The 26,508-nt window shown below is 31.3% G+C and overlaps 1 protein-coding gene across 1 annotated transcript in view; it reads left to right on the top strand.

Moving 5' to 3' along the window:
- Positions 1-26,508, top strand: part of PMP34 (Peroxisomal Membrane Protein 34) — a 90,449-nt gene that overhangs the window by 43,182 nt on the left and 20,759 nt on the right. The window contains exons 4-6 of the mRNA XM_085810897.1: positions 6,534-6,688; positions 19,006-19,134; positions 24,681-24,829. Coding sequence (XP_085667023.1) covers positions 6,534-6,688; positions 19,006-19,134; positions 24,681-24,829 — 433 coding nt within the window. The remainder of the gene's footprint in view (positions 1-6,533; positions 6,689-19,005; positions 19,135-24,680; positions 24,830-26,508) is intronic.

Consider the following 26,508-nt stretch of genomic DNA (forward strand, 5'->3'; position numbering starts at 1 on the left):
TCAATAATGCTCTTTATGCCTCTTCGCTCCAACTGATTAAAAAAATCCAGATTCAGATACTCATCCATTCTGCAGTAAGCACCGATTTTGACACACTCATCAATAATCAAAACATTCTTTAAGCAAAAGAATTCTTTTCTGTATTTTCAGAAGTTACGGTTATAATTTTTAACTCATGCATTCAATATTTTCAATCGTTTGGTAATGATCGTTTTCTTTGGTATCTTAATAATACATTTGTCAGAAAATCATTTGGTATATTAATAATACGTTTGTCAGAGATAATTCGTTGCGTTAAATGCTAACATTACCACACACCACACAAAAGTAGATTTATAATTAAAAAAATCTTGCGCAGAACATTATAAACCTACCATTTCAACTCAGTTAAAACTTCGTTTAAGTTTTCTTTAAATACGAAGCTATAGCATACTTATAACTTGTTTTTAAGGAGAGGCGTAACCAATATTACATCATAAAAAGGCGTGTCCAAGCATAAGAGAAGTAAACACAGCATCCACTGATGCAGCCTATTCTGCGATTTAGCCCAAAACGGTATCCAATTATTGTTTCTTTTTTTAATCCAGTGTCTTCAGAAATTGAGTGCAGTTTACTTTCTGTCCCCACTTTAGAAAGACATTCGACATGCTTTAATATAACGCAGCTAATTATTAAAACTTTAAAAGAAAATGCAGTCCCTCTGGATAATTGCTTAGCACTTGGTGCCGATAATGCACCAGTAATGGTAGGCTTGAAGACTGGTGTTGCAGGCATCTTAAGAAAGGCAAATTCAGATTTGCAGATTATGAGGTGCACCTGTCACCTGTTAAATTTAGCAGCTGAAAAGGGGGCAGCTTCTTTACCAATAAATGTGGATGAACACATTGTTGATATTTATTTTTATCTTGAAAGGAGTTCTAAAAGAAAGGAAAAAATTAAAAACAGTTCCAACAGCTGCATAATACTGAAAGGAGAAAAATTTTGAAACATGTGTGTACTCGCTGGCTGTCTTTAAAGAAATGCTTGTCTAGAATCCTCGATCAATGGAACCCACTTCTTGCATTTTTTAAAGAAGAAGTAAATGCATGCTTCGAGAGTTAAGATAAAAGGCTTTATTGAAAGTTATAAAGTACCTAAAGTAAATGGAGATGTAGTTACTTCTTCCATTGTTAAAAATAGGTTTGAGAAAAATAAAGTAATTTCTGCATCATTCAGCAATTCAACTGGCAGTTCTCAAAATAATACTGCAAAATATAAGCGTAAAGCTGATACAAATTTCTCTCAAAATAAAAAAATTGCTCAACACACAAAACATTTTCCGATTACTGTAAGTTTATCTCGTGAAGAATGAATATTTATGATTTTTTCTTCGGACCTTAACAAAGCTTTTTGCTTTTTTTTTTTTACAATGCATTTTGCCATCATTCGATGTTCTTAACGCAATTCTACAAAGCAGAATTCCATTAATTCATGTTTTGCAATCAATGATTTATGATCTGTTTAAAGACATTTTATCAAAGTTTGTAAAACCAGTCTGTGTTTTGTCTTGTAATTCTATATATGATGTGATTTATGGTGAAATAGAAAATCAGAAGAAAGATGAAGATTTTGTAATAGGAGCTGCAACTACAAAAGTAGTGGAAGAACTTTCAGAAGAAGACAAAAATAAGTTTTATCTTCATGTTAGAAGTTACTTCTGTCGAGTATGTGATTACATACTACATAAATTTCCAGTCAACGATGAAGTGATTTTGCATGCTAAAGTTTGTGATGTTTCTGCTCTAGCAAATGCATTTTTTTCTGATATAAGGTACTTTTTGAACAGAGTTCCCGTGTTACTTCGTTTAGTCATGAAAGATGATGATATTGATGTTGCTACTGATATACTGCAGTCGCAATTTTGCAGTTTACAATTAGAAAACTTGGATGAAGTTATAAAATCAGCTAGGATTGACACCCAGTGGAGTTTAATTGGAAAACTGAAAGGTGCTGATGGAATTTTAAAATATAGTGAACTGTCTAGAATTATGTTGGCCATCTTGACAGTTCCCCATAGTAATGCAGAGTGTGAGAGGATTTTCAGTGTTGTTGCGAAAACGAGGACTAAATTTAGATCTAATATTAGTGATGACACATTAGAAAAACTTTTATTAGCGAAAGCAGGCCTATGTCGCAATTGCTATGAACAAAATTATGAAGTTTTTTCTTTCTTAACGAAAGCAAAATCTGCCCCTGTTCAAAACACTTGTATGAAAACTGATTAAAGTGTCTTTTTTTTTTTTTTAAACGATGCAAGTAATAAAAATGTTTTTTATGTCTAAGGTATTTTTGTATTGCTTGCATTTAAGACTTAGAAACTATTTAAAGTTAATTCATTATTAAAAACTATATTTTTATCATTTAAAAAGTCTTTTTAACATTGTGAAAAGTCTCCTGATTTCTTAAAAAAATCTCCTGATTTTTGAGTGTCATAGGTTGGCAAGTATGAAAGACATTCGCTGCAAGTTCAAGTGAGTTCTTCATGAAATTTGGCTAGAAGAAATCGCCTGGATGACTTCACAGATTGGAGGAATGACCAGAAACCTGGAGGAAGGGGCGTGGTATGACCAATGCAACTGAAGTGTTCGGAATCAACAACAGTGTCATTTCGCAGGCTTGAAAAACCTTCTGAATCATAGGTACAGCTATTAGAAAGGTTAATGGTGGCTGCCTCAGGAAAACAACTGCAGTGAATGACTGATATATCATCTTGCAAGTGAAAAGAGCCGAAACCAGTCAGCAAGCGCCATAGCACAGCAACTGTCTACAGCATCGGAGCGGCAAGTGTCATGGTTTACTGTGTCCAGATGCCTTCACAAAGGTGGCTTATTCACCCGCTGTCCTGAAAGTTGCATCCCTTTGAAAGTTGGTCATTGGTGCCACCGATTAGAGTGGTGCAAAAAGCACAAAAACTGGACATCTCATCAGTGGAGTCATATCCTCTTTACGGATGAGAGTTGTTTTAGTGCCGTACGCTATTATCAACGCCCGAGTTAGGTCGGAACACGGTTTTATCCGAGTAACATCACAAAAAGAGACCTTTATGGTGGTCCTGAGTTCTCATCTGGGGAGGCATTATGCTGAACCGGTGGACAGAGCCCAATGTTTCTGATAGAGTTTCTGTAACAGGAGATCGTTATTGTCAGGAGCTGATCCCTATGTGCGGCTGTTCCGAGCTGCCATTGGAACAGACTTCGTTTTTATGGATGACAATGTACGGCCATACTGGACTCCTGCTATTCAGAAGCTACTGGAAAGTGAAGATATCTCTCGACTTGATTGGCCAGTGTACTCCTCTGATTTAAATTCCATAGAACATGTGTAGGATGCTTTGGAGAGACACCTTGTGGCACGATTACATTCTCCGGGGAACCCAACAACTGAAACAGATGCTGATTGAGGAATGGGCACTCTTACCTCATAGGACAATCTGGTGCTGAATATTGAAAGATGGTGAGAAACAACCATTGCAGTAAGGGGAGGGCATATCCCATACTGAGGAGTATTGGCATGTTGTTCTTGTGCAGATAATCGTGTTGTTGTGAAATGAACTGAAGTAATAACCGGCGCGAGGCGCTGCTGTTTGTGACGTCAGCCTGCGTGCTGAGTGTTTTCGAATGTTTTGCTTGTGGACGAACGAAAGTTGATCTCGGAAGAGTGATACTGTTTTGATGGAAATAAAGAATGATTTATTAAGAATTTTTTTTGTCTTTATTCATAATGCACCCAGCCTCGGGTAGAGGCAGGCCCGCAACTGAACGAACTGTTTTAAATATATTTGATTTATATATTTTCTGTGTTCTTCGTAACACGTGTGTAACGATACTATGAGTTCAATAAAGCCTTTTTTGTGTAATTCCATACTGTTATGTATTGATCCGCATCTATGCTTTCGTCATCGTTTAAGTGCTAAATGCTGTCTCTCTTTTCTGAATTTCATGTCTCTCAGATGATTTCTCGTGAAATTATGGCAAAAAGAACACCTGTTGCTTACGTTTTTCACACCAGTGTACATATATACATGCAACAAGAAAGGCATTTTAATTTTGTTAATAAATATTGTACAGTATTTCTAGTAACTTTTTTTTGGGGGGGGGGGTTATCCTGCATTTCAGCTGCTATCAAACCGTGTTAATATTGTAATCAAAACAAATCATGCTTACACACATGCAACAGTCCTAAATTTATGTATTGTACCAGCTGGTCTTTATCATTTATCCATATAATAATATGTTTTATTTATTTGCTTGAAACAATGCTGATTAAGGCATTGTATCAGTTAGCTTTTTCATTCATCTGCATAATATTATGTGCTTACGGGCTCATAATGAATTGAATGCTCTCAAAACTGATGATAGTTTCATAAAATTTATTTTACCAAAAGAGGCATTTCATAGTTCTGGAACTTTTCACAAAAATACTCATACGGCTCTTCCCAGTATCAAAGAGTACAATCAGTAGTTACATTTCAAACTATTTAAAACATTAAACACAGCGCAATGGAAAGTGCATCTAGAAAGACAAAGCTCTTGCGGAGACCTCTCAAAACTCTGAACTCACGCTGAACTAAACTGAGAATAGATGCTCTATCCGGACTTTTATAGTCCCCCCCCTCCCCGTGCTGCCGTGAAATCTCTGATACCATTCATTTCTCTAAATTTCTGGAAGGCATATATGGTTAAAGTTACATCTAACAGCTGGATACGGTCACAGTTACATATACAGACCGGACCAAAATGTTGGCAAATGGTTGCCAGATTTGGTGACAAAAATTAGTTCCTGAAACCATCGCCAGATTGGCGATATCTCGCCAATTTATCGAGATAGCCATTTACCTCAATATTAAATAAACTTCCTTCTTATTCTTATTTTTCTGAAAGAGCTTCATCTCTTACCTAAAATAAAAAATAATACAATTTCACATATAATTTTGCTAAAATTTTGAACATATACAGTCAAAAGTCGTTAATTCGGACACCCAAAATCCGGAATGATTTATAAACCGGACCTCAAAGCTAAAATCTTTCTGCGCATTCGCCGCGTTGACGCATGCGCATAGTCGTAAAGGTCTTGAGCGCACGCATAAACGCCTATGCGGCGCGTTTACGCATGCGCATGGGCGTTTACGCGTGCGCTCAAGACCTTTATGACTGCTCATATGCGTCTCCGCAAGCGCGGAATATGTTTTCGCGTGCGAGTTTAATGTATAACGGACGGTATAAGCAAAAATTATCTAATTATCTATTTCAGTTAATGTTGCAGATTGCGTTGTTCCTTAATCTTCAAATTGGATCTGGCTTATTATTTTTTGCAGACTGTAAGAGCAATTTTATGAAAGTAAGTTTGAACTTTCGATTATGTCAAATAGAATTTCCGATGCTGGAGCTCCCAAAGGATCTACAAAGCGAAAGTATGTTTCGATGTCCATCAAACAAAAAGTGGAATTGCTACAAAAAATGGATAAAGACATATCCTTTGTTTATCTAACTGTTCCGAAATCTGTTTATCAATTTCACGCTGCTCTGTGCGGGGAAGGGAGGGTTGAGGGAACGTTGCGGCGCGCAATGAACTGGAAGTTGATCTGTCAGCACTATCGTTATCTTCAGGGCAGATTTTTTATTTTATTCGGCTTATAATTCCTTACTAAATGTAGTATTTTATCTCGATGTACTCCGTCTTTGATATGATTTAAATCAAATTCCTCGTCATTATAAATATCACGAATACACATCAAATAGTTTTCTGGTTGCAATTTTCTAATTTCGGCTATGCGTAATGTATGCTTTACGCATGCGCACGTTGGAAGAAATGTTTAATAAAGTAAACAAATAAATATTAAGCTTCTTTTTTTTTGTAAATTTTGATACCCTTTAGATCATAATTGCTCATTATTTTTATAAATTACGGTTTCATATTTTTAATTTTATAATTTTGCATGCCATCTTACCAGATTTAAACTGATGATCTATAATCCTATTTATACAATTCTCTGATGTTTTTTGAAGCTGAAACAGATCACTGTGTACATTGGAAGAGCAGTGCTGAAAAATTATGGAGGTTTCTTGCATTTTTAATATTGTTAATTGATTGCTGTTTTATGTAATTCTTAGGGTGACACCATTTTTGAAAATGGCTGTTATCTTTTGCGTCTTAGCTTGGCAAAAATCAGTCCACAATTTTTTGGAGGGGACGTGGGTAATCGGAAAGTACCAAAATTAATTTTAAAATGCAATTTATTATTTGAAATTTGGAATTTCATCTTTTACAGTTGAAATTTGTATTTTATTATATGGTGCTTTATTGCTTTTTACTTGCTCTTAATTCAGATTCATTTCTTTAGCTTTATGTGAAAATAAAATTTGTGTGGATTTTAATTTTAAAATACACTTTATGTTAATTTTGAAGTATGTAATTTAATGAAAATTATTTCTATATTATATTATTAACACTTTATGTTAATTTTGAAGTATGTAATTTAATGAAAATTATTTCAGATTAAGTTTATACCGTGGTTTGGAGCCTGTTCTAACAAGCTTATGCTGTTCCAACTTTGTATATTTTTATGCCTTTCATGGTCTGCGAACATTGGTTAAATCTGAAAGCACTGGCTACAATGCTCTAAGGGATTTAACTGTTGCTAGCATTGCAGGTATGTAAATATAAATAATTTAATTAACATTTATAGTATAATTTCCTAATGTTTTTCATATATGTATGTTACTGAAAAGTTTTTAAAGTATTGAAGTTAAAATTTTAACACCATTTAAATTTCTAAATTTTGAAAATATAGCCTGTAGAAAAAATTTTTTCTCATTTATTGAATATTTATTCCTTCCTCAATTCCTTTTTTTTTTTTTTTTTTTTTTTTTTGAAGTAATAGCCAAGTTTCTTAAAATTTAAGGTGAAAATATTTAAAATTTTGGCACTCGACTTAGCTGCAGTGCCATGGAGCCGCCAGCAACGCGACTAATAGTAAAAATTCATAATTATAGTAAATATCGATACTGATAAATTTTTAAATAATACCATTGTTACTATAATGGTTTGAAGAATAATAAATCGTAAAAATGGTCTAAAGCAGGAGTTCTCAACTGGTGGTACGCAAGAGAAAAATAGGTGGTATGCAAAAAAGCAAAGTATTTTTAACTATTAAATTCAAAAATTACAACCCCAACATCCTGATTGAGTTTTTTCTCTAACAACCGTAAATTTATGCGATCTGAGCTTTATTCAAGAGTGGTGGTGGTAGTAGTACTTTATAGTTGTGGTACTAAAGGTTTTCAATTTTTGTTTAGATGGTACGCGTTAGTCAAAAGGTTAAGAACTGCTGGTCTAAAGTAATCGTAAAAATGGTTGGGATCACCGGTGATCCCCATCATGAAAAATGCTTTAAGCACGATTATATAACTCATTTTATCTTCTTAGATAATGTGTCAACATAATATACATCACATTTTAAAAAATTCAAGTTGCTGCCATAGGCAAACCGCATAAAATACATGCGGCAGTCAATGTGTTAATATTGTTTATACTGTAAATAAATATTTTCTTAAACTTTTCTTCATAAGCCTACAGATCTGCAGACTAGTTAATATCACATATGAAATGATTATGAGCAAGTTAATTTACTCATTTTAAAACAAACACAAGTTTTCCAAGAATATCTAACTGAAAAAACTGATGCATTTCTGGGGTAATTAGTTTCTAATTACAAGATGGGAGGAAAGAAGATTTCATTTATAAGAATATAAGGTTTAATTTATTACTAAATATATCAAAGTTTTTAATAAATTTCTGTTTACCATATCAACATACAGAAGTCGCATAAATGTGACCTGTGTTATTGGCTTGAATTCTTTCACACTTGTAAATATCATTTAAGAAAATTTCTTTGCATTTTCAATGTTATTTTAATGGGTTGTCCATAAGAAATTCTGAAATCGGTTCACAACACGCACACATACATATATATATATATACATATACAGTCAAAAGTCGTTAATCCGAACTCGTTGGGACTTCGGAGATTCCGGATTATAGATCATCAGTTTAAATCTGGTAAGATGGCATGCAGAAATTACAAAATTAAAAATATGAAACCGTAATTTATGAAATAAAGAACAATTATGATCTAAAGGGTATCAAAATTTACAAAAAGAAAAAGCTTAATATTTATTTGTTTACTTTATTAAACATTTCTTTCAATGTAAGTTGTTTAAGTTGCTTCATTTCATGTGATAATACTTTCTCTTTAATTCTATTAAACAGACATAATTTCTTGTTTAGTTACAAAGTTCCGTTGTTCAAGTCCTATGATTGCTGTGTCGAGAATACCGACTAATTTGTCAATCGAAATTTTTTCGTTTTCAATAATCTCTGTGTCACTTTCTTCACTATCGGAAACGAATCATAATGACGAGGAACTTGTTTTAAATCATATCAAAGACGGAGTACATCGAGATGAAATACTACATTTAATAAGGAATTATATGCTAAATAAAATAAAAACATCTGCCCTGAAGATAAGGATAGTGCTGACAGATCAACTTCCAATTTATTGCGCGCCGCTGATAAACAGATTTCAGATTTCGAAACATACTTTCACTTTAGATCCTTTACATAGCAAATATATATCGGAAATTCTATTTGATATAATTGAAAGTTCAAGCTTACTTTTATAAAATTGCTCTAACAGTCTGCAAAAAATAATAAGCTGGATCCAATTAGAAGATTAAGGAACAACGCAATCTTCAACATTAACTGAATTAGATAATTTTAGCTTAGCTTATACCGTCCGTTATACATTAAAGGCGCATGCGTAAACGTTTTATGCGCATGCGCAAATGCATATTCGCAGCCGTAAAGGTCTTATGCGCACACGTGACGCACGCGCAGAAAGTTTGTAGCTTTGAGGTCCGGATTATAGATCATTCCGGATTATGGGTGTCCGAATTAACGACTTTTGACTGTATATATACACACACATATATATATATATGTCACACACACACACACACACATATATACTCGTATATATGTGTGTGTGAATTCTCTGAGTATTTTCTCTGAGTTTGTACTATAGTATATTCTCTGAGTTTGTACTATATATATATATATAGTACAAACTCAGACATCTAGAATTGTTGGGACTTTAATAAATATGGATTTTGAAAATTTTGGATTTTAGATCGTTAATTTAAATCTAGTAAGAAGACATGTAGAAATTATGAAAGGTACTTTTGTATTAATTCTGTTGACCAAGAAAGTTGTCTACCATTGAAACATGAAAGTTGGTGAAGTTACACCAGTCATTCCTAGAGAGATCTGAAGGAACTGATGCCTCTTTTTTTACTTTATTGTAGTTCTCATTGAATTTTAATTTGGGGTGATGTTGCTAGTTTTGGCGTAGGGTGAAACTTGGTTCCATACCAAAAGAGCATATATGCTGCAAATTAAACATAAACTAATAGGTGCTTTCCTTGAACTTTACAAAACCGATGAACAGAATATGTCAACCTATGGCATGTGAGGAAAACACACAGCATGAAGAAGATACGAGTTGGATAATGGGCGATTCATTTGACAGGTGTGTCGACAAGTACTTGGCTGTAGACACACCTTGTAAATGATGTTTGAGGCATTCAGTTAGATTCCTATTTCCATTATAATCTTTGATAGCTCATTTCCATGTCAGGATTGCATATATCAGATCGTAATACCATGCTGAAGAGAATCATGGTTACGTGCCACATCAATAACCATGGTTACTGGCCACATCGATAACCAGGATGTCGGGAGGATACACAATGGTCTTTCACACACACACCTTCCTGACTTCTACCACAGGACTATATAGCATTGAATTTTAGCATTTCCAGCAGCAGCCGCAAGGGAGAAATGCAAATTTTCCAAGAATTCCCATCCTCAAAGATGATTCACAAGTAATGGACTTTAAAATGTGAGGTCCAAAATTGGATTCCATGAGGCTCTGGTAAGAATGGAAGAAATGCCCCGCTGAACGTCAAAATAAACAATAAACATCAAAACTTCATTTTTCCACATTGTGAAGTTCTTTTGCTTGTTTCTTCTAGTTAGGTGCTCCAATTTTATTGGAAGCTGTGTTTAGAACATTATGAGTACAAACTTCTTACCAGTCTCTATTCCAATCTATTATTGTTTTGTCAGCCATATTCAGCTGACCATATCCTGTTTGTTAATGCACAGTTTTTGATGGTAGGATTCCATAACTTTGAAACTAATCCACTTCTTGTTATTTTACAGAGGGCAGGTTTCAAGTTTTAATCACTTAAAAAATGTAGAAATAACAATTGATTTCCACCTTCATTCATAAAAACAAATGTGGCTTATAGAAAATCAGATGAAAGTGGAGATGTTATTATGCCATTCTTATGGATAACTGGACTAAATTTTAATTTCACTGCTTGGTGGCAGTTTCTCAGTCGACGAGATGATGCATAAGTGCCTTAGAAAATAACAAATATGAAATGGTTGTTTGTGAAATAATAAAGCTTTTATTATAAACTTGAGGAAATCAAAATTTACTCCCCTTTGAAAACAAAAGTGAATAGTAATGTTTATTTTATTTTATTAAGCATTTCTTTTAATACAAGTTGTTAAATAGTGTCTTTATATTTTAAAACTTTTTGTTCACACTCAGAGATAAGTGATTTCTTGTTAAGTTACAGATTTGTGTTATTTATTTTATGTAACTGTCATGTTAAGAATTTCTATTAAATAAACATTTGAATTCTTTTGTATTGTCAAAGATCTCTTTGTCGCTTTCTTCACAGGTGTTGATGATATTTACTGGTTTTTAAATAATACTACAAATTTCGTCATCTATTAACTGCTTGTTGGTTGAGGCATTGTCATTGCAATGAAGGCTTCAGTTATATCATCTTCATTTTGCATTTCATCACAAATTCCACTAATTAGAAAATTTCTTGATTCTTTTCCGTTAATACCATATCACTAGATGTGGGTGGTTTTTTTTTTTCCATATTTCAAATATTATATCTTTTTCATTTAATTTTTCTTTTACCTTCTTTCCATTAATTGGAAAATTTAGCTTTTTACTTGTTATATCTGAAAAACCTTCAAATTTGCAATTTTCACCATCATGAAATTAGGTAGTTCACCATAAAATATGCCAGGCATTTAAAAAAAAAATATCTGCGGACACATCCTCTTCTAACCTTTCTTATGACTAACAGTTTTTATTATTGGAGGAATTAAGGCACAAGAATCAGCATATATTAAAAAAATTGCGAGATTGTTTTTGATGATTTAAAATAGAACCCTCTTCAGCTGAAAAAATACAAATGATGGAAGAGAAGCTTATGCTTGAGCAATAAAAGAGTGGAAGGAAGTTAACTTACTGCCACCTTCCATAGATGAACAATAAAAATAACTGTGAAATAATTTCCTTGAAACTGGGGTCAAGACAGATTGGAATTGGGATTGTTAACTAGTACTGAAAGATTTTTATGAATGTGAAACTCCTCTAGAAAACCAATTTTTGAATAATTTTTGCTGCTAAGAACTGGAAAATGTGATTTTTATGACCAACAGTATTGGGCAATAGAGTATTTATATAAATATTTTTTTCCCTAACATATGCCTCATGTTCCTTAGCACGAAATTTTAAAGCTGACTTTGAAAAAGTTGACTTTTTAAAGTTGACTATTTTAAACTTGACTTTTTTTTTTATCAATGTAAATTAAACCACATTGGCAGGGAAATTTATATATACCCAGTAGTTTATATCTGGAAGGAGTACTTTAAGTATGAAACTACAAATGTTATTAATAGATGAGAAAATAAATTTCAGTAAAATATGTGCTGTTTCATAGCTAATCGATGAAAAGAAAAGAATGACAACAGAATTCTTATTATAATCTCCTAAAACGAGCAAGGGGTGTTTGATGTTTTGAGGTGAGAACTTTTTGACAGAGGCTTTTATCAGGAATTATTAACCAAGCAGTTAAAAAATTCGTACCTCAGCACATCAAAAAGTAGTCACTCATTTTAGTTGTAAGAATTCAGTTATCTTTTATTAGGATGAAAATTTATTTAAGGCAGTATTGCTTTTTCTTGAGTATCATATTCTGTGTTCCTGTGGTATGCAAGAAAAACAAAATTTCTCAAAAAAATATAAAAAGTTTTATGGAACATCTGAATAACAGAATATTCTGGTTGTTGAGCATCCAGATTCCATATTGTGTATGTATGTAGATAAATCAAGAAGGAATAAGCATTCCTAGAATGAAAGCAATTATCCCTTAGAAGCTTCAGGAACCATAGGATAGCACATTATTTTTTTAAATAAATATATAGTTTAGAACTGCTTTTTATTACTCCTAAGCAGTGTTTTTAAAATATTTAAAGATATAAAAAATAAAAAGGATTAATCAGTGTCTTTGTCTGTCTGTATAAAATAAAGAACTTGATATTTATTTTATGTAAGCTAATATAAAAATTTTACCAATTTCCAAATATACATTGGAAAAACAACATTAATTTAATTTGATGATTATACAATATAACAGTTACGAAAAAGCTTGCTCTTTTGGAGAGCAGATTTTGTATTATTATATTAACAGTACAATTTATGAAATATGTAATGTAGAGTATATTTTATTAATATTATTTATTAATGTTGATAATGACTTATTGTACCAAATTTATAAATTATACTTTTGTAAATTTATATATGTTATATGGATATCCTGTTCTATATAGTGATCACTGCTATCTGCAATTTCATTTGTCTGCAGTATGTCCTAAAATTAATATCCCACTAATGCTAGTAACTATTGTAACTAATTGATGAGAACTGAATCAGCAGATACTGATGGTAGCTGCTGCATGAATTTTAGAACATTTATTATGCATGTTGAAAACTTGAAAGCATTTGTTTATATCAGTATTAAGAAATTGAATGAAGCAAAAAAGATAAGTAGCAAAGTTTTCTAATGAATGAATTTAAATTTCTAATAACATGAATTTAAATCAAAATTTAATTAAAAAGGAAAACATGAATTTAAATTGATAGAAAATACCATTTTAAATTAATATGAGATGTACCCATAAATGGATTCCAAGTTAAAATAAAGGAAAAAATATGCTGTCACAGTCAAAAGTCTTTAATCCGGACTCGTTGGGACTTCAGCGATTCCGGATTATAGATCATCAATTGAAATCTGGCAAGATGGCATGCAGAAATTATAAAATTAAAAATATGAAACCGTAATTTATGAAATAAAGAGTAATTATGATCTAAAGGGTATCAAAATTTACAAAAAAAAAAAGCTTAATATTTATTTGTTTACTTTATTAAACATTTCTTTCAACATGTGCATGCATAAAGCATACATTACGCATAGTCGAAATTAGAAAATTGCAACCAGAAAACTATTTGATGATTATTCGTGGTATTTATAATGATGAGGAATTTAAATCATATCAAAGACAGAGTACATCAAGATGAAATACTACATTTAGTAAGGAATTATAAGCCGAATAAAATAAAAACATCTGTCCTGAAGGTAAGGATAGTGCTGTCAGATCAACTTCCAGTTCATTGCGCGGCGACGTCCTCTCCCCCCCGCAGACCAGCGTGAAATTGATAAACAGATTTCAGAATGATTAGAGAAACAAAGGATATGCCTTTATCCATTTTTTCAGCAATTTCACTTTTTGTTTGATGGACATCGTCGAAACATGCTTTTGCTTTGTAGATCCTTTGGCAGCTCCAGAATCGGAAATTCTTTTTGACATAATCGAAAGTTCAAGCTTACTTTTATAAAATTGCTCTAACAGTCTGCAAAAAATAATAAGCCGGATCCAATTAGAAGATTAAGGAACAACGCAATCTGTAACATTACCTGAAATAGATAATTAGATAATTTTAGCTTAGCTTATACCGTCCATTATACATTAAACATGCATGTGTAAACATATTATGCACATGCGCAGAAAGTTTGTAGCTTTGAGGTCTGGATTATAGATCATTCCGAATTATGGACGTCCGGATTAAAGACTTTTCACTGTATAATATAAAGAACATTATTTGAAAGATGGAACTTTTTTTCCGCTCATGCACAATCTAAAAGAGAAAAACAAAATAGGTTGCTATGTATTATGGAGTTCGCCAAGTGAACTATTCTTGGCGCAAACTGGAAGAAAAAAAAAAAAAAAAAAAACACCAGCATAAATGTTTAAATTTCTCCATAAGTTTCATGTCAAATTTTACAAAATTTAATATTTAGGCATAATTTGAGTCGTAGAATCGAAATATGTAAAAAAATTGGTATGTTATTTCAGAAAAAATCCGATTTTGTGTCAAAATACCTATGTTATGTTAGAATAGTGCTATATATAAATCTAATATATATCCTAAGTTGCGCTTTCAAAGCATGAAAAATGCAATTTGAATTTTGTCCATCAGCCCAGTAGAACGGGAGATATAGAACTGTCCATTCCCCCCCCCACAGTGTACATATGATCTTACTACTATTTTCTCTGTTCTCATAGCCTAGTCCTCTACAATCCCTTTAACTCAAAACTTATTACAAATATGTCAAAAGAATTCTGTCAAACTCTGTCTGGTTGAATAGCTTCAAAAAATAAATATATAAAAAAATTCTACAGTTTCGTATTTATTTTGATTGGAATTAAAAGGGACAGCTGTTATTGCTAATGAGAACTGTTCAGTGTGATTTACGTCTGGGGTGCAATTGATGATAACAAAAATATATTTAGTGATTTTTTTTTTATTTCGACAATTTTGATTAAAATTACATTTCTCCTCAAATTTATCAATTCATATTGTACAGATTGTGTTTCACATTTTTAGAAGGATTTGGGGGATTGATTTCCATTACTCTCCAGGGTCCATCAATCATGGTGAATTGTACTTAGATGGAGCTCTTTTCAAGAGACCAAAGGTACAACAGTCTATTAGGTGAAATATCAAGGGAATTCACAGGAATATATTGACAATGTAAATGTGGAATACCTGTATCAGTCTTCCATTTTTTTCAGGAATGCAGTAGTACTTTTCAAAGTATGACTTGTTGCTTTGTCTTGATGATGTTTCACTCTTTGAAACTCGCTGGGATAAAGAAATGGAATTTCTTCTATAAATATTATACGTAAAATGTTCTCTTAATAGTTTTTGTGTTGATTTAAATTTTTTACCCATTCTTCTTATTTTTAATTTCCCATTGAAGAGAATCCTGCACTAGTCAAAAGCCCTTTCTAAAACTTTCTTTGCATTGATGGAACTAGGTTTGTACTTTTTTTTTTTTTTTTCCCGCTTCATTTTTAAAAAAATAACTGGACCTTTTTATTTTTTGTTGCAGTCATTTAAGTAAATCCTTGCTGCTTCAAAGGTCTGTCTATTTCCTGCAAAATAGTTTCGTACAGATTTCCCAAAATTGTTCTGTGTTCAGCCACATACATTGGTAAAAGCTTGTAAACATTATTTTTTTAGCTTTTTTAAGCTGTAAATCTTGGTTTATTTTATTTATTGTCACTACAGTTCTATTTAAAGACTATTTAAAGACTGTGCAATTGATTTCCGCATTGGCAGATTTTCTTTTGTTGCCAATAGCTTTAAAAACATTGGAAACAGTACATACCTTTTGGAGTTTTCTTTCCATGTGGAAGTAACGATTGACAGTTTTTCCCTTTCTGATTAATAATGTTGCTTATTTTTCGCTTCTAAATTTTACTACCATGCATTTTGAAACATTTTTGAATTATAGAAGTATTTCTCTTTGGAAAGTGCAAAAGCATATCCTTCAATCCATAGCTTGTTATATGTGACATTTTGAAAGAAGAATAGAAGTTGCAGACATTATTTTTCATTTCAAATAATCAGCTTTTGCCAGAAATTTTTATTCCAAAATATTTGCTATTTTTTTTTTTTTTTAAATTCTTTATGAAAAATGTTCAATCGTTTTTTTATCAAATCTGTAAACACCCTCTATATTACTGCTTAGATAGTCAGAGACAATTTATCAGACTGGCGTTGAATTCTCATGATGTATTCTTTCATAACTGGATCAAACTTTGAAAGCAATTCTATCATGTTTAGGAGATTCTATTATTAGGCTGAAATAAATGTTCGGTTGTTCTACAAAAGCTAAACATTGCCACATGAGTAGTCTAAAATTATTGGCATGATTGTTTTTAGAACTGCTCTCCAATGCTGAATTTCCATATCGATAATTCGTCAATATTCAGCGTCAGTATTTTTCCCCTTGCTTTAATCGAATGTCCAGTTTTGTCCATGCTCCAAAAACATTTCTGTGATTTAAATATTTTTCATCCAATCAGAATATTCTTTTTGGGGCAAATAGCAGACGAATTATCAAGTAAAATATATAACAAAAGCAAAAAACGGTATAATTTTTAAGAGAATAAGGCGACCAACTTCTCTCGATGACTTCGTCATTCTTAACACTTCCAAATAATATGAGGGGGGAATTTTACAACTTCCTTTATTAAATAGGAAACTCAAATTCTTTAATTTGATGTGGATCCTTCAGCCAGTATTTGATGAGTTTCAAATGGCTTGCTTTCGTTATGTTGGAATGTCTGCTGACTGACACAGGTATTGCTTCCCAGCTCTTGATGAATTTCTGATTTCTGATGATATTATTTTTATTACAACTTCTAGAAATAATTGGGGCGAGGAGGACTGAGTTCCTATTTGTTGAATCCAAAACTATTGCTGTTGATTTGCATGTGGGCAGCTCATCTAAACAGGATTATGGTACTAAAAATTCCTTCATGATATAGCTTAGCTTTCTTCCTTTTTAATTTTTCCTTGGCTGTTTCTTTTTATACTCACTTCTGGACAATGTTTTTCTTTTTCTATTCCATATTGTGATGGAAATATTAAATAAAAAATTCACAGTCCTTTTTTGATTTGAGTCCCTATGGTCAGAACGTAATCATTTTCAATGATAATAAGTAACTACAGTTGCTTTAGAAAATAATAATTCTCTTAGCTGATCTGCTTTTTAAACACGGAAACTGAATGGCTAGGTTAGGTTATTTAATTATGGCAAAGCCTCGAGGGCTATCTGCCTAAGGGGAGGGATGCCTTCATGGAGGATTTTCTAAGGTGTGCGATAATTCATAAACATATACGTGATTATCGTGCTAACATAGATTGATACAGAAAAGCATTCCATAAAAATCCTTAATTACTGAATGGTTTAACTTATATTTTGATTTCGATGTTTATGCCCCCCACATAGGCGGCCACTTGATGCGATCTCCTCTCTGTATCACAGTATGGCCAGGGACTGAAAGTTAGCATAGGTTATTTGTCACACTGTGTGGCTAAGATCAAATATTGGACAAAACATAAGATATGTATGATGTAGTCTGTATTTTAAATCTGTATGAGAGTATTTTAAATCTGTCAATCCAGATATACTTTAAATCTGTTGATCCAGTTTCAAGAGTTGTAGGGGATACAAAATCTTTTGTCATGCTGAGTTGAATTAACATAGCAAATGGAGCGTAATCTTTGGAATAATTTTCATTGTCATTTGCTGTGGTGAGAACTGTAGATGATATACCATGCAACAGATGACCTAAAAAGTGGCTGTTATAAAGAAAATGGTTGACTAGTATGGATATGTTTAGCAATTAACAGCTACACTGATCTTCACAAGCTTTCTGGTGGATTAATGGCTACCATATGATATAAGCTAAATTGTAATTTTTGAGATATATTGTTCAATGAATGTTATTTTGGAAACAGCTGATTTAAAATATGTACTAACTGGATTTTTCATTAAATACAGCCAAACTCCAGGGCTATTTAGCCAGATACCAACTCTAATACATCTTAATTTTTGAATGAAATCATAATTCCAACTGGACTGCCAAATAAGATAAGTTCCAGTATTTTAATTCATCATGTAACTATTTGCCATTAATTTAATTTGCTTCTGTATTGTTTAATTCTTGTATGTTTATTTTTATTTATTTATTTATTTATTTTTTTTTTGTATGCTTTTCCTAACGGCCTTCTGCAGCTCCAACATTTCAAATTTCAAAAATTAAATCCTGCCAACCTGATGTAATAAATTAATTCGACACTTTCTCATTCTATAAAATGCTGATAGGATAAAACTATTAAATATGCTTAGTAAGAAGTAAGAGGTACCAAATTTATCATTACTGTAAGTTTTTTAGGAAATAGGGAAATATCGTCTGTGAGACTATTTTGAAGAAGTTTTATTAAGAACTAATATAAACTTTAAAATATTACAGTAACTATGAAAGTTTTCATTAACTGCACATGTCATAGATATGTATTCACAATATGTATATTTCCCCATTTTTTTGTATTTTTATATTTTGTACAAGTTTTGTTTTTAATGAATGCACTCATATGCTTTCTCCCAAGTTAAATATCTGAGCCAAACAAAATTCTTTTAGGATAGGCATTTTTAACTCCAGAATAGGATATGGATAACAGAAGTTTCTCTTTTTCTATTTAGCTGTATTTTCACATGGTAATGCAAATAGAGATTATAATCAATTATTGGATAGCACAATTAATTCAGTAGTCATATTCAAAGAATGTACAGATTTTATGGGCATTCGCTATCTAGATGCAGAATTTTCTATTGAGTAATATAATGAGAAGTTTCTTTAAAAAGATTTAAAAAGAATCTTGTCTGCTGTTAGTTGTGTTAAGAAATATTATGGCTCTTATCAGAGCTGTTTCATCCTCCTCCTCTGCAGGAAAAGAAAAGAAAAATTTCAAAGCATAAAAGCTAGTTATATACAACAATTTCAACCTTTTTTAAATTATTTTTATTGTATAAATGCAAATAGATGCAAATTGTGTGTATAGTAAAATGTTTCCTCTTTTTTTTTTTTTTTTTTTTTTTTTAATATATATATTTTTAGGCATTATAAATGTAGTTTTAACTACACCTTTATGGGTTGCAAATTCACGGCTGAAAATGCAAGGTGCTAAGATCTCTACTGAAGATAGAAAACATTTAGGAAAGCATCCAACATACAATGGAATATTAGGTAATTTTTATTTTGTTTTGCCTTCTATATTTTTCAGTTGCACCTTCTGTGAAAATTATATAATTTCATTTCGGACATACAAGTGCTACTTGTTTCATTGGTATATTTGCTAATATTTTCAATTCAAAGGGAACTTTTGGCAGTGAAACAGAATATTTTTTACTTAGATTTTCAGTAAATGAGTTTTTCTTTTGGATAAGTAAAAATATTGTATACTTAAAGTGTAATTAGTAGTTTGATGCAATTTCGTTGATATATATACGTATATTAAATGTTTGAATTATGGTGCACACATTTATATATATTTATATTATATGCTTGCATTATGGTGCGCACATTTATATATGTATGTGTGTGTGAGAGAGAGAAGATAGTATTTTAAAGAATAAAAAAATCTGGCATGGCCAGCTCATGATGTCTTCTCAGTTCCATATTTTAAATAGCAAATGAACTTTTAAGTATCACTTCGGGTTTATTGATAAAAGAAATCTGTTTTATTGTTATTATAACTAGAAAGGTCTGTGATACCAAATTTTGATTATATTTTATTGGATATAATTGGCCATGCATAAAAATGTATTTTTTTAAATTTATACCAACATAATCAAATGTTTGCCCCCCCTTTTTTCCCTAAAAACTGTATTTTATTAGGTTGTTGAATGACACACAATTTAATTGGATTTTAGATAAAAGAAAATTAAGTGCTCATGTTTAAAATGAATACTTTGAAACTACAATAATTTAATTTTCTTTTGTATTATTTCAAAGTATCAACAAATTTAAATTCATTTGCATCTCCATATATATCTCCACAATATTTAGGTACCAGTAAAGTATGCTCATTATTGTTCCCCAATGCTTCAACAATGCTCACCAAATTTTTGATTTTATCATAATATTAGCAGCTTCACTGCCAGCCTTCGTCTGGCTTTTAAATGTACCGAAAAAATGGCTGAAGGGAACACCAAACGTTAAATTTAAAAACTACGTAGAATTTTACTCTGCAGAACAACTTCATAAAAAAAGTTATGTATAACAAATTTACAATGAAATAAGCAATATCCCTTAATACAAATATTAATTATCCTAATAAATAAATTAACCAACTTCCCTTTGCAAAGTCTTAAGAACTCTAATGGTATAAAGGAGGTTAAGAACTTTGTTTCCTAAAAAAATCACTCAAAACTTTTCAATATCTTAAAAACAGAGAAATGAGCAATAAATAACATAAAAGAATACAAAAAACAAAATTTCTGAAAAGCAAAGTATAATTAATGATATTTTATCTTATATTTTCAAGAGAGAAAAAAATTACAATGATTACAACTTTATCCCTTAATACAAATATTAATTATCCTAATAAAAAAAATTAACCAGCTTTCCGTTGAAGAAAAAAAATCATGCAACACTTTTCACTTAAAGTGACAGACAGCTTACAGACAGTGAAATAAGCAAAAAATAACATGAAAGAAACTCAAAAAGCAAAAAATTCCGCGCACAATTTTACTCTGCAGAACAACTTTATCAAAATAATCAATAAAAATGTATTATACATATAAAAAAATGACAATGAAATATGCCAATCTCTTAAAAACAGTGACATAAGAAATACGATGAAAAATTGTTACCAGACCCATATTTCTAAAAGAATGAAACTATTCAAAATGATGCGATTTCATCAAAATTCTATCAACAACAATAAGAAAGGAAAATTGTTGCCAAAGTCACATTTTTAAAGATGTGAGATGTGAGAAGTGTACTTGGAAGCTTCATTTAAAAAATTTTTTTAAAAATACAAAATATTATAATTTTTTCAAAATTCTTTTCGTAAAAGCAGTCACAAGGATAAAAGTTTAACGTGTCCAAAAATCAAAGAAAAATAAACTGTACCTTTTTAAAAATAAACTTTTTTAGAAAAAATCCTGTTGAAAAGGTGTTAAGCTCTTTTTGTTAAATAATTTCATATTTAATCAATTTATTGAAACACGAAATTTATTTTAAGTTTGTAAAATAGCTAAGTACCTACATTTGATGACGATGTGAAAATGGAGTGTGTAGAGTAAAATCTCGCTTTCCTATAGCCCATTATGTCTCAAAATAACGCGATTTTGTCACAAAACATAAAATAAAAAATTCTAATTCTAATTTCGAAAAAATCGCTTCGAGGTGCACTGGCTCTTGTCTAGATGCACCTGTGTACCAAATTTTGTAGCCGTGGGTCTATTAGCTTACGCGCTGCGTGAACAAAAGACACACACAGACTCTTTCTTTTATTATATGTAGAGATATTTTTTCAAAAAAATCTGTTCAGAGCTTCAGGTAATATCACTTCCAGCTTATCAGGTTTAGCCACTACCTAATAGCTGTTTTTGTTGATGTAAAGTCTTAAATACTAAAATGAAAAAGTTTTTGGAATACATTTTAATATAGTTTTTCATTAAAAACTGTTATGGATTTCAAGTGAAGTACCACGTATGGTTGTCCAGTTTTACCAATATCTAATCAACTCTTTAACGCAGAAAGCTTAAATACAGAAAACAGAAATTTTGGGGAGTTTGATATGAGTTATTGTGGATAGAAAAATTATTACAAGCAGGCATCGTTTTGTCTGTGTCTGTCCATTCATCCATTCTTTCCATCCATCCACCTATTCATCCATGTATTTATTTATCTATTGTCACCTTCCTTGCCTATATAAGTAAGTTGGAAAGTGATAAAAGTTGATCTGTATTTATGTTACTTGAGAAAAAAGAGGGAAGTTTGTTTTGTAGCATTCCCCCCCCCCCCAGAAGCGGACTTGTCATCCAAAGCACTCATATATCAAAGCATATTTTTCAATGAAAATAGTGGGAACTTTGATGCTTTATTTCACAACTAAAAAATATTCACAAAAAAATTATAAAATGAAAACATATAGAATAAATTAACCTGTTCTTTGCTTTTGAAGAGAACTGCAATTAACTAGTGGAATCACTGTTATATGTTGGCTCACTGCAACATTTTATTATTAGATGATTTTTATTAACAAACTTATATAGTGACCATTGCTTTTGTGTCCTTTTGATGATTTCATGAAAATGTGGCATTGCATTGTCATTAAACAGATTCATCACTTGCATTACCATGCGACTCCTTTAGTATGTTGGTGTAATCTACAGTCAAAAGTCATTAATCCGGACTCGTTGGGACTTCGGCGATTCCGGATTATCGATTTTTCCAGATTATAGATCATCAGTTTAAATCTCGTAAGATGGCATGCAGAAATTCTAAAATTAAAAATATCAAACCTTAATTTATGAAATAAAGAACAGTTATAATCTAAAGGGTATCAAAATTTACAAAAAAAAGCTTAATATTTATTTGTTTACTTTATTAAACATTTCTTTCAATGTAAGTAATTTTAAGTTGCTTCGTTTTATGTGATAATACTTTCTCTTTAATTCTATAAACAGACACAATTTCTTGTTCAGTTACAAAGTCCCGTTAATTGTTGTGCCGAGAATACCGACTAATTTGTCAATCGAAATTCTTTCGTTTTCACTAACTTCTCTGTCAAATTCTTCATGTCTTTATCCATTTTTTGCAGCAATTTCACTTTTTGTTTGATGGACATCGAAACATACTTTCGTTTTGTACGATCCTTTGGGAGCTCCAGAATCGGGAAATTCTATTTGACATAATCGAAAGTTCAAGTTTACTTTTATAAAATTGCTCTTACAGTCTGCAAAAAATAATAAGCCAGATCCAATTCGAAGATTAAGGAACAACGCAATCATCAACAGTGACTGAAATAGATAATTAGATAATTTTAGATTATACCGTCCGTTATACATAAAACGCGCACACGAAAACGTATTCTGCGCTTGCGCACATGCATATGCGCAGTGGTAAAAGGTCTTGCGCGCACACGTAAACGCCTATGCGCATGTGTCTACGTGGCGCATTCGCAGAAAGTTTTTAGCTTTGAGGTCCGGATTATAGATCATTCCGGATTATGGGTGTCCGAATTAACGACTTTTGACTGTATCAGTTTGTAAGAATATAAATATAGCTGTTGAATATTTTCCTCATTCTCCTCTAAATCCCATGGTCTTCCTCCGAGTACATAATTTTATTAGTGTTTTATAGGCAAATATATATGTACTATTTATATTGCAAGGCAGTGCTCATTTATCAAGTTAAAACTTATTGCAAATTCTGCTCATCTTGCAAAATACTTGCAAACCATGTTACTTACAATCCAAGCCTTTGCTGTATTTGTAATTGACTGATACTTGCATAGATGTCTATTGAGTGTAAGGAAACACAATCCTGACTTTTATTTTAGCAGAAGCATTTTCAGCAATACAAACTATTACATTATCATATTTTCAAATTTTCACAAAACAATCGAAACTAGTCCTGTGAAAATTTGAAAATATAACGCTGATTTTTGTTGTTTGAATTCTAAATTAACCAAGCTGTAATGTTAATTTTTTTATACCAAATGCTTGTACTATTCCCACTTGAGCAAAATGAAAATCACAATATGAAGATTTTGACAGATGGCACTTCAGTATTCAAAATCATGTTGCTACAAATAGTAACAAAAAAAGGGGGGAGAGAGAAAAAGTTTGTATTAAGAAATTAAAAATGAACATAAGAAAAATTTAGTAATAATAACTTTTAGTTAGTTTTGGTTGAAATCAGTCAAGGATACAAAATTAAAAAGATTGAATTTAACCAATTGAAAGCCAAAAATACACATGTCACTGGATCAACAGGTTTCCTGAACAGACAATGAAAATAATGGATCCCCCCCCCCCCCGAAAAAAAAAAAAAAAAAAAAAAAGCTCAACAAAAATCTCACAGATCCAGCTTTAATTCTGTTGTAGAATTTTCTTCATATAATAACTGTATCATATATTCAGATATGATATAAAAATAATTGTGTAACGCGGAAGAAAAATAACCCAATGGAAGTTCATTGAACTTTGTTTTTTGTTTTACATGAAAGATCTCTTTTTCATATTTTAAAATATTATTTACTTATGAGTATTTTGGAAAACTGGGCATAATATTGTTTGTTTGTTTATTTTTGCTAGTGTATTTTTTCTCTATATCTGCAATTAATTTTCAATTTTGTTAACATAAAAGTATTAGTAAACTGTTTCAACATTAAAAAAAAAAAAAAAAAAAAAAAAAAAAAAGAAAAGGAAAAGGAAAAAAAATTCTGCTGGCATCTGTATTCTGTAGGTCATGGATCTATTTCTGTATTTTAAATCTATAAACAGAAGCCTTGCTTTATAATATTAATGTTTAATTATTTTACAATTTTCAATTTGGAATATTTTGTTGGGAAGTCTTGTATTATTGAAAAGAATGGAATTACTAGCTGTTGGCTTAATTTTATCATTATTAAAAAAATTTAATAGTAACTTAATTTTTAAAATGTAACGTTTTATGGAATTATTATGTAGAAATTCATAGATAGATATTGTTCCTTTTAGGAAGCCGCTGTGTGAAAAATTTCAGTTACAGTACTCTTTGTTTTCATATTTTTTTAGATGCCTTGATCAAAATATCTGCCACAGAGGGATGGACTTCTTTGTGGAGCAGTATGGTTCCATCATTAATATTAGTGACAAATCCTGCAATTCAGTTTACTGTATATGAATCTTTAAAGACAGAATTTCCAAAACTCATAGGTCAACAGGTGATTTAAAGTTCTATATCCTTTGTTCACTGTTTATTTCTGATGGCATCATTTTGTAGAAATAATTATTTTTATTTTTCAAACTGATGTTCTAAATAACAAAGAATTTTTTGATGTAATAATCTGTTTTAATGTATCTGTTCAATCTAATACAATTATTAATTTTCATCTTGCATTTTTTGTGGAATATAGGTAATAAGAAATAAAGTTATCAAATATTGAAAAAAAAAAAAAAAAAAAAAAAAAAACCTGAAAAGTAGGAGTCAACTGTTTAGATCAAAGCAGAATTTAAAATTAGTGTGAATTCTAAACAACTAGGTCAAAATCTTTTTTCTCAAATGTGGAAGGATTTTGTAATGCAGCTAATGCGTGAGAATCCCTACTGCATAAATTGAGAATAAATAAAATCTTTCAAAATAAAACCAAAACGTGTCAGAAACTGCTACTAGTATGTAATAGCAATTAAATTTAGTATTTCTTTTATTTGAGTAAAGTAACTGATACTGAAGTCAGGATGGGAAATTTTAAAGATACCCATTTTATTGCAAATATATTTTCTCTAGATTGAAGAAAAGAGAAACATATTATTTTAGTAAGCTTTTAAAAAGAAGCGAAAAGACCGTGTAAACAATTAGTAGCTGGTTTAAAAAAAAATTTAACTTCTATTCATTTTCCATAGCAGAACTTAAAGATCCCATACAGAGACCCAACTGTAGCACAGCAGATAAAGCTGCTAAATACTATATCATTCCAAGCTGAATCTGAGTAGATTTGATTGCTGAACAGTTTTGCTTTTCCTGCTGTGTGATATGAATCAAGAGACCTTTGTATGCAAATCATTTATGGAGACAGCAAGCATTGCATATTTCACCCTAATAAAATACTTGCATATTACACAGATAATTTACTTGAAAAAGGTGAATGATAATAGTACTTTTAACTTATCCACATTTCTAAATAAAATAATTTGACATACAGTTCACAACAAACTGTTAAATTTAATATGTGTGTCAGTTGCTTCTTTGAATTGGAAAAGAAAATCTGCAATTAAATTTTACAGTTAAAAATAAATTTGTATTGTAATGTTTGTTAGATCTTAAAACCTTTTTTTAGGATTGGATTATTCAATTAAAGGCAAAACACACAAGGGCTATCTGCCTAAAGGGAGGGATGCCTTCGTGGAGGACCTTTCTAAGGGAAACTGGCTCGTGTACACATTACACATGGGGAAAACCATGAAAACGCCCATGCAGCCAGCCTGTTCATGGGATTCGAACCTCCGACTGAACAAACACAGGGTTCGTACGGTCCTTAAAAGTCCTTAATTTTTTCAAAAATGATTTTTGGTCCTTAAAAGTCCTTAATTTTGGCCAAAATGAATAAACGGTCCTTAATTTTACTCATTTGACATTTCTTATCATTTCTAATGATTGCCATTCTAAGTGTGAATTACAATTTCTCATGAATATGGAATTAAAATTACACGGCTCTTAACCAATCTGTTGGCGGATTTGCGTTGCAAACGATAAAAAAAAAAAAAAAAAAAAAAAACAATTAGCTACCCGAACGAAAGTATCGGTGTCTGATTGGCTATTCACCCAATCTTTCGAAACAGGTGCTATCCATAAATTTAGGCAGATTGTGACGAAAGCGCGAAGCCGGAAGTTTTTTAAGAGGCG

The sequence above is a fragment of the Stegodyphus dumicola genome, chromosome 2 (genome assembly GCF_044657685.1).
Source record: "Stegodyphus dumicola isolate Sdum_Otavi_A_Nest chromosome 2, ASM4465768v1".
NCBI classification, from domain to species: domain Eukaryota; kingdom Metazoa; phylum Arthropoda; class Arachnida; order Araneae; family Eresidae; genus Stegodyphus; species Stegodyphus dumicola.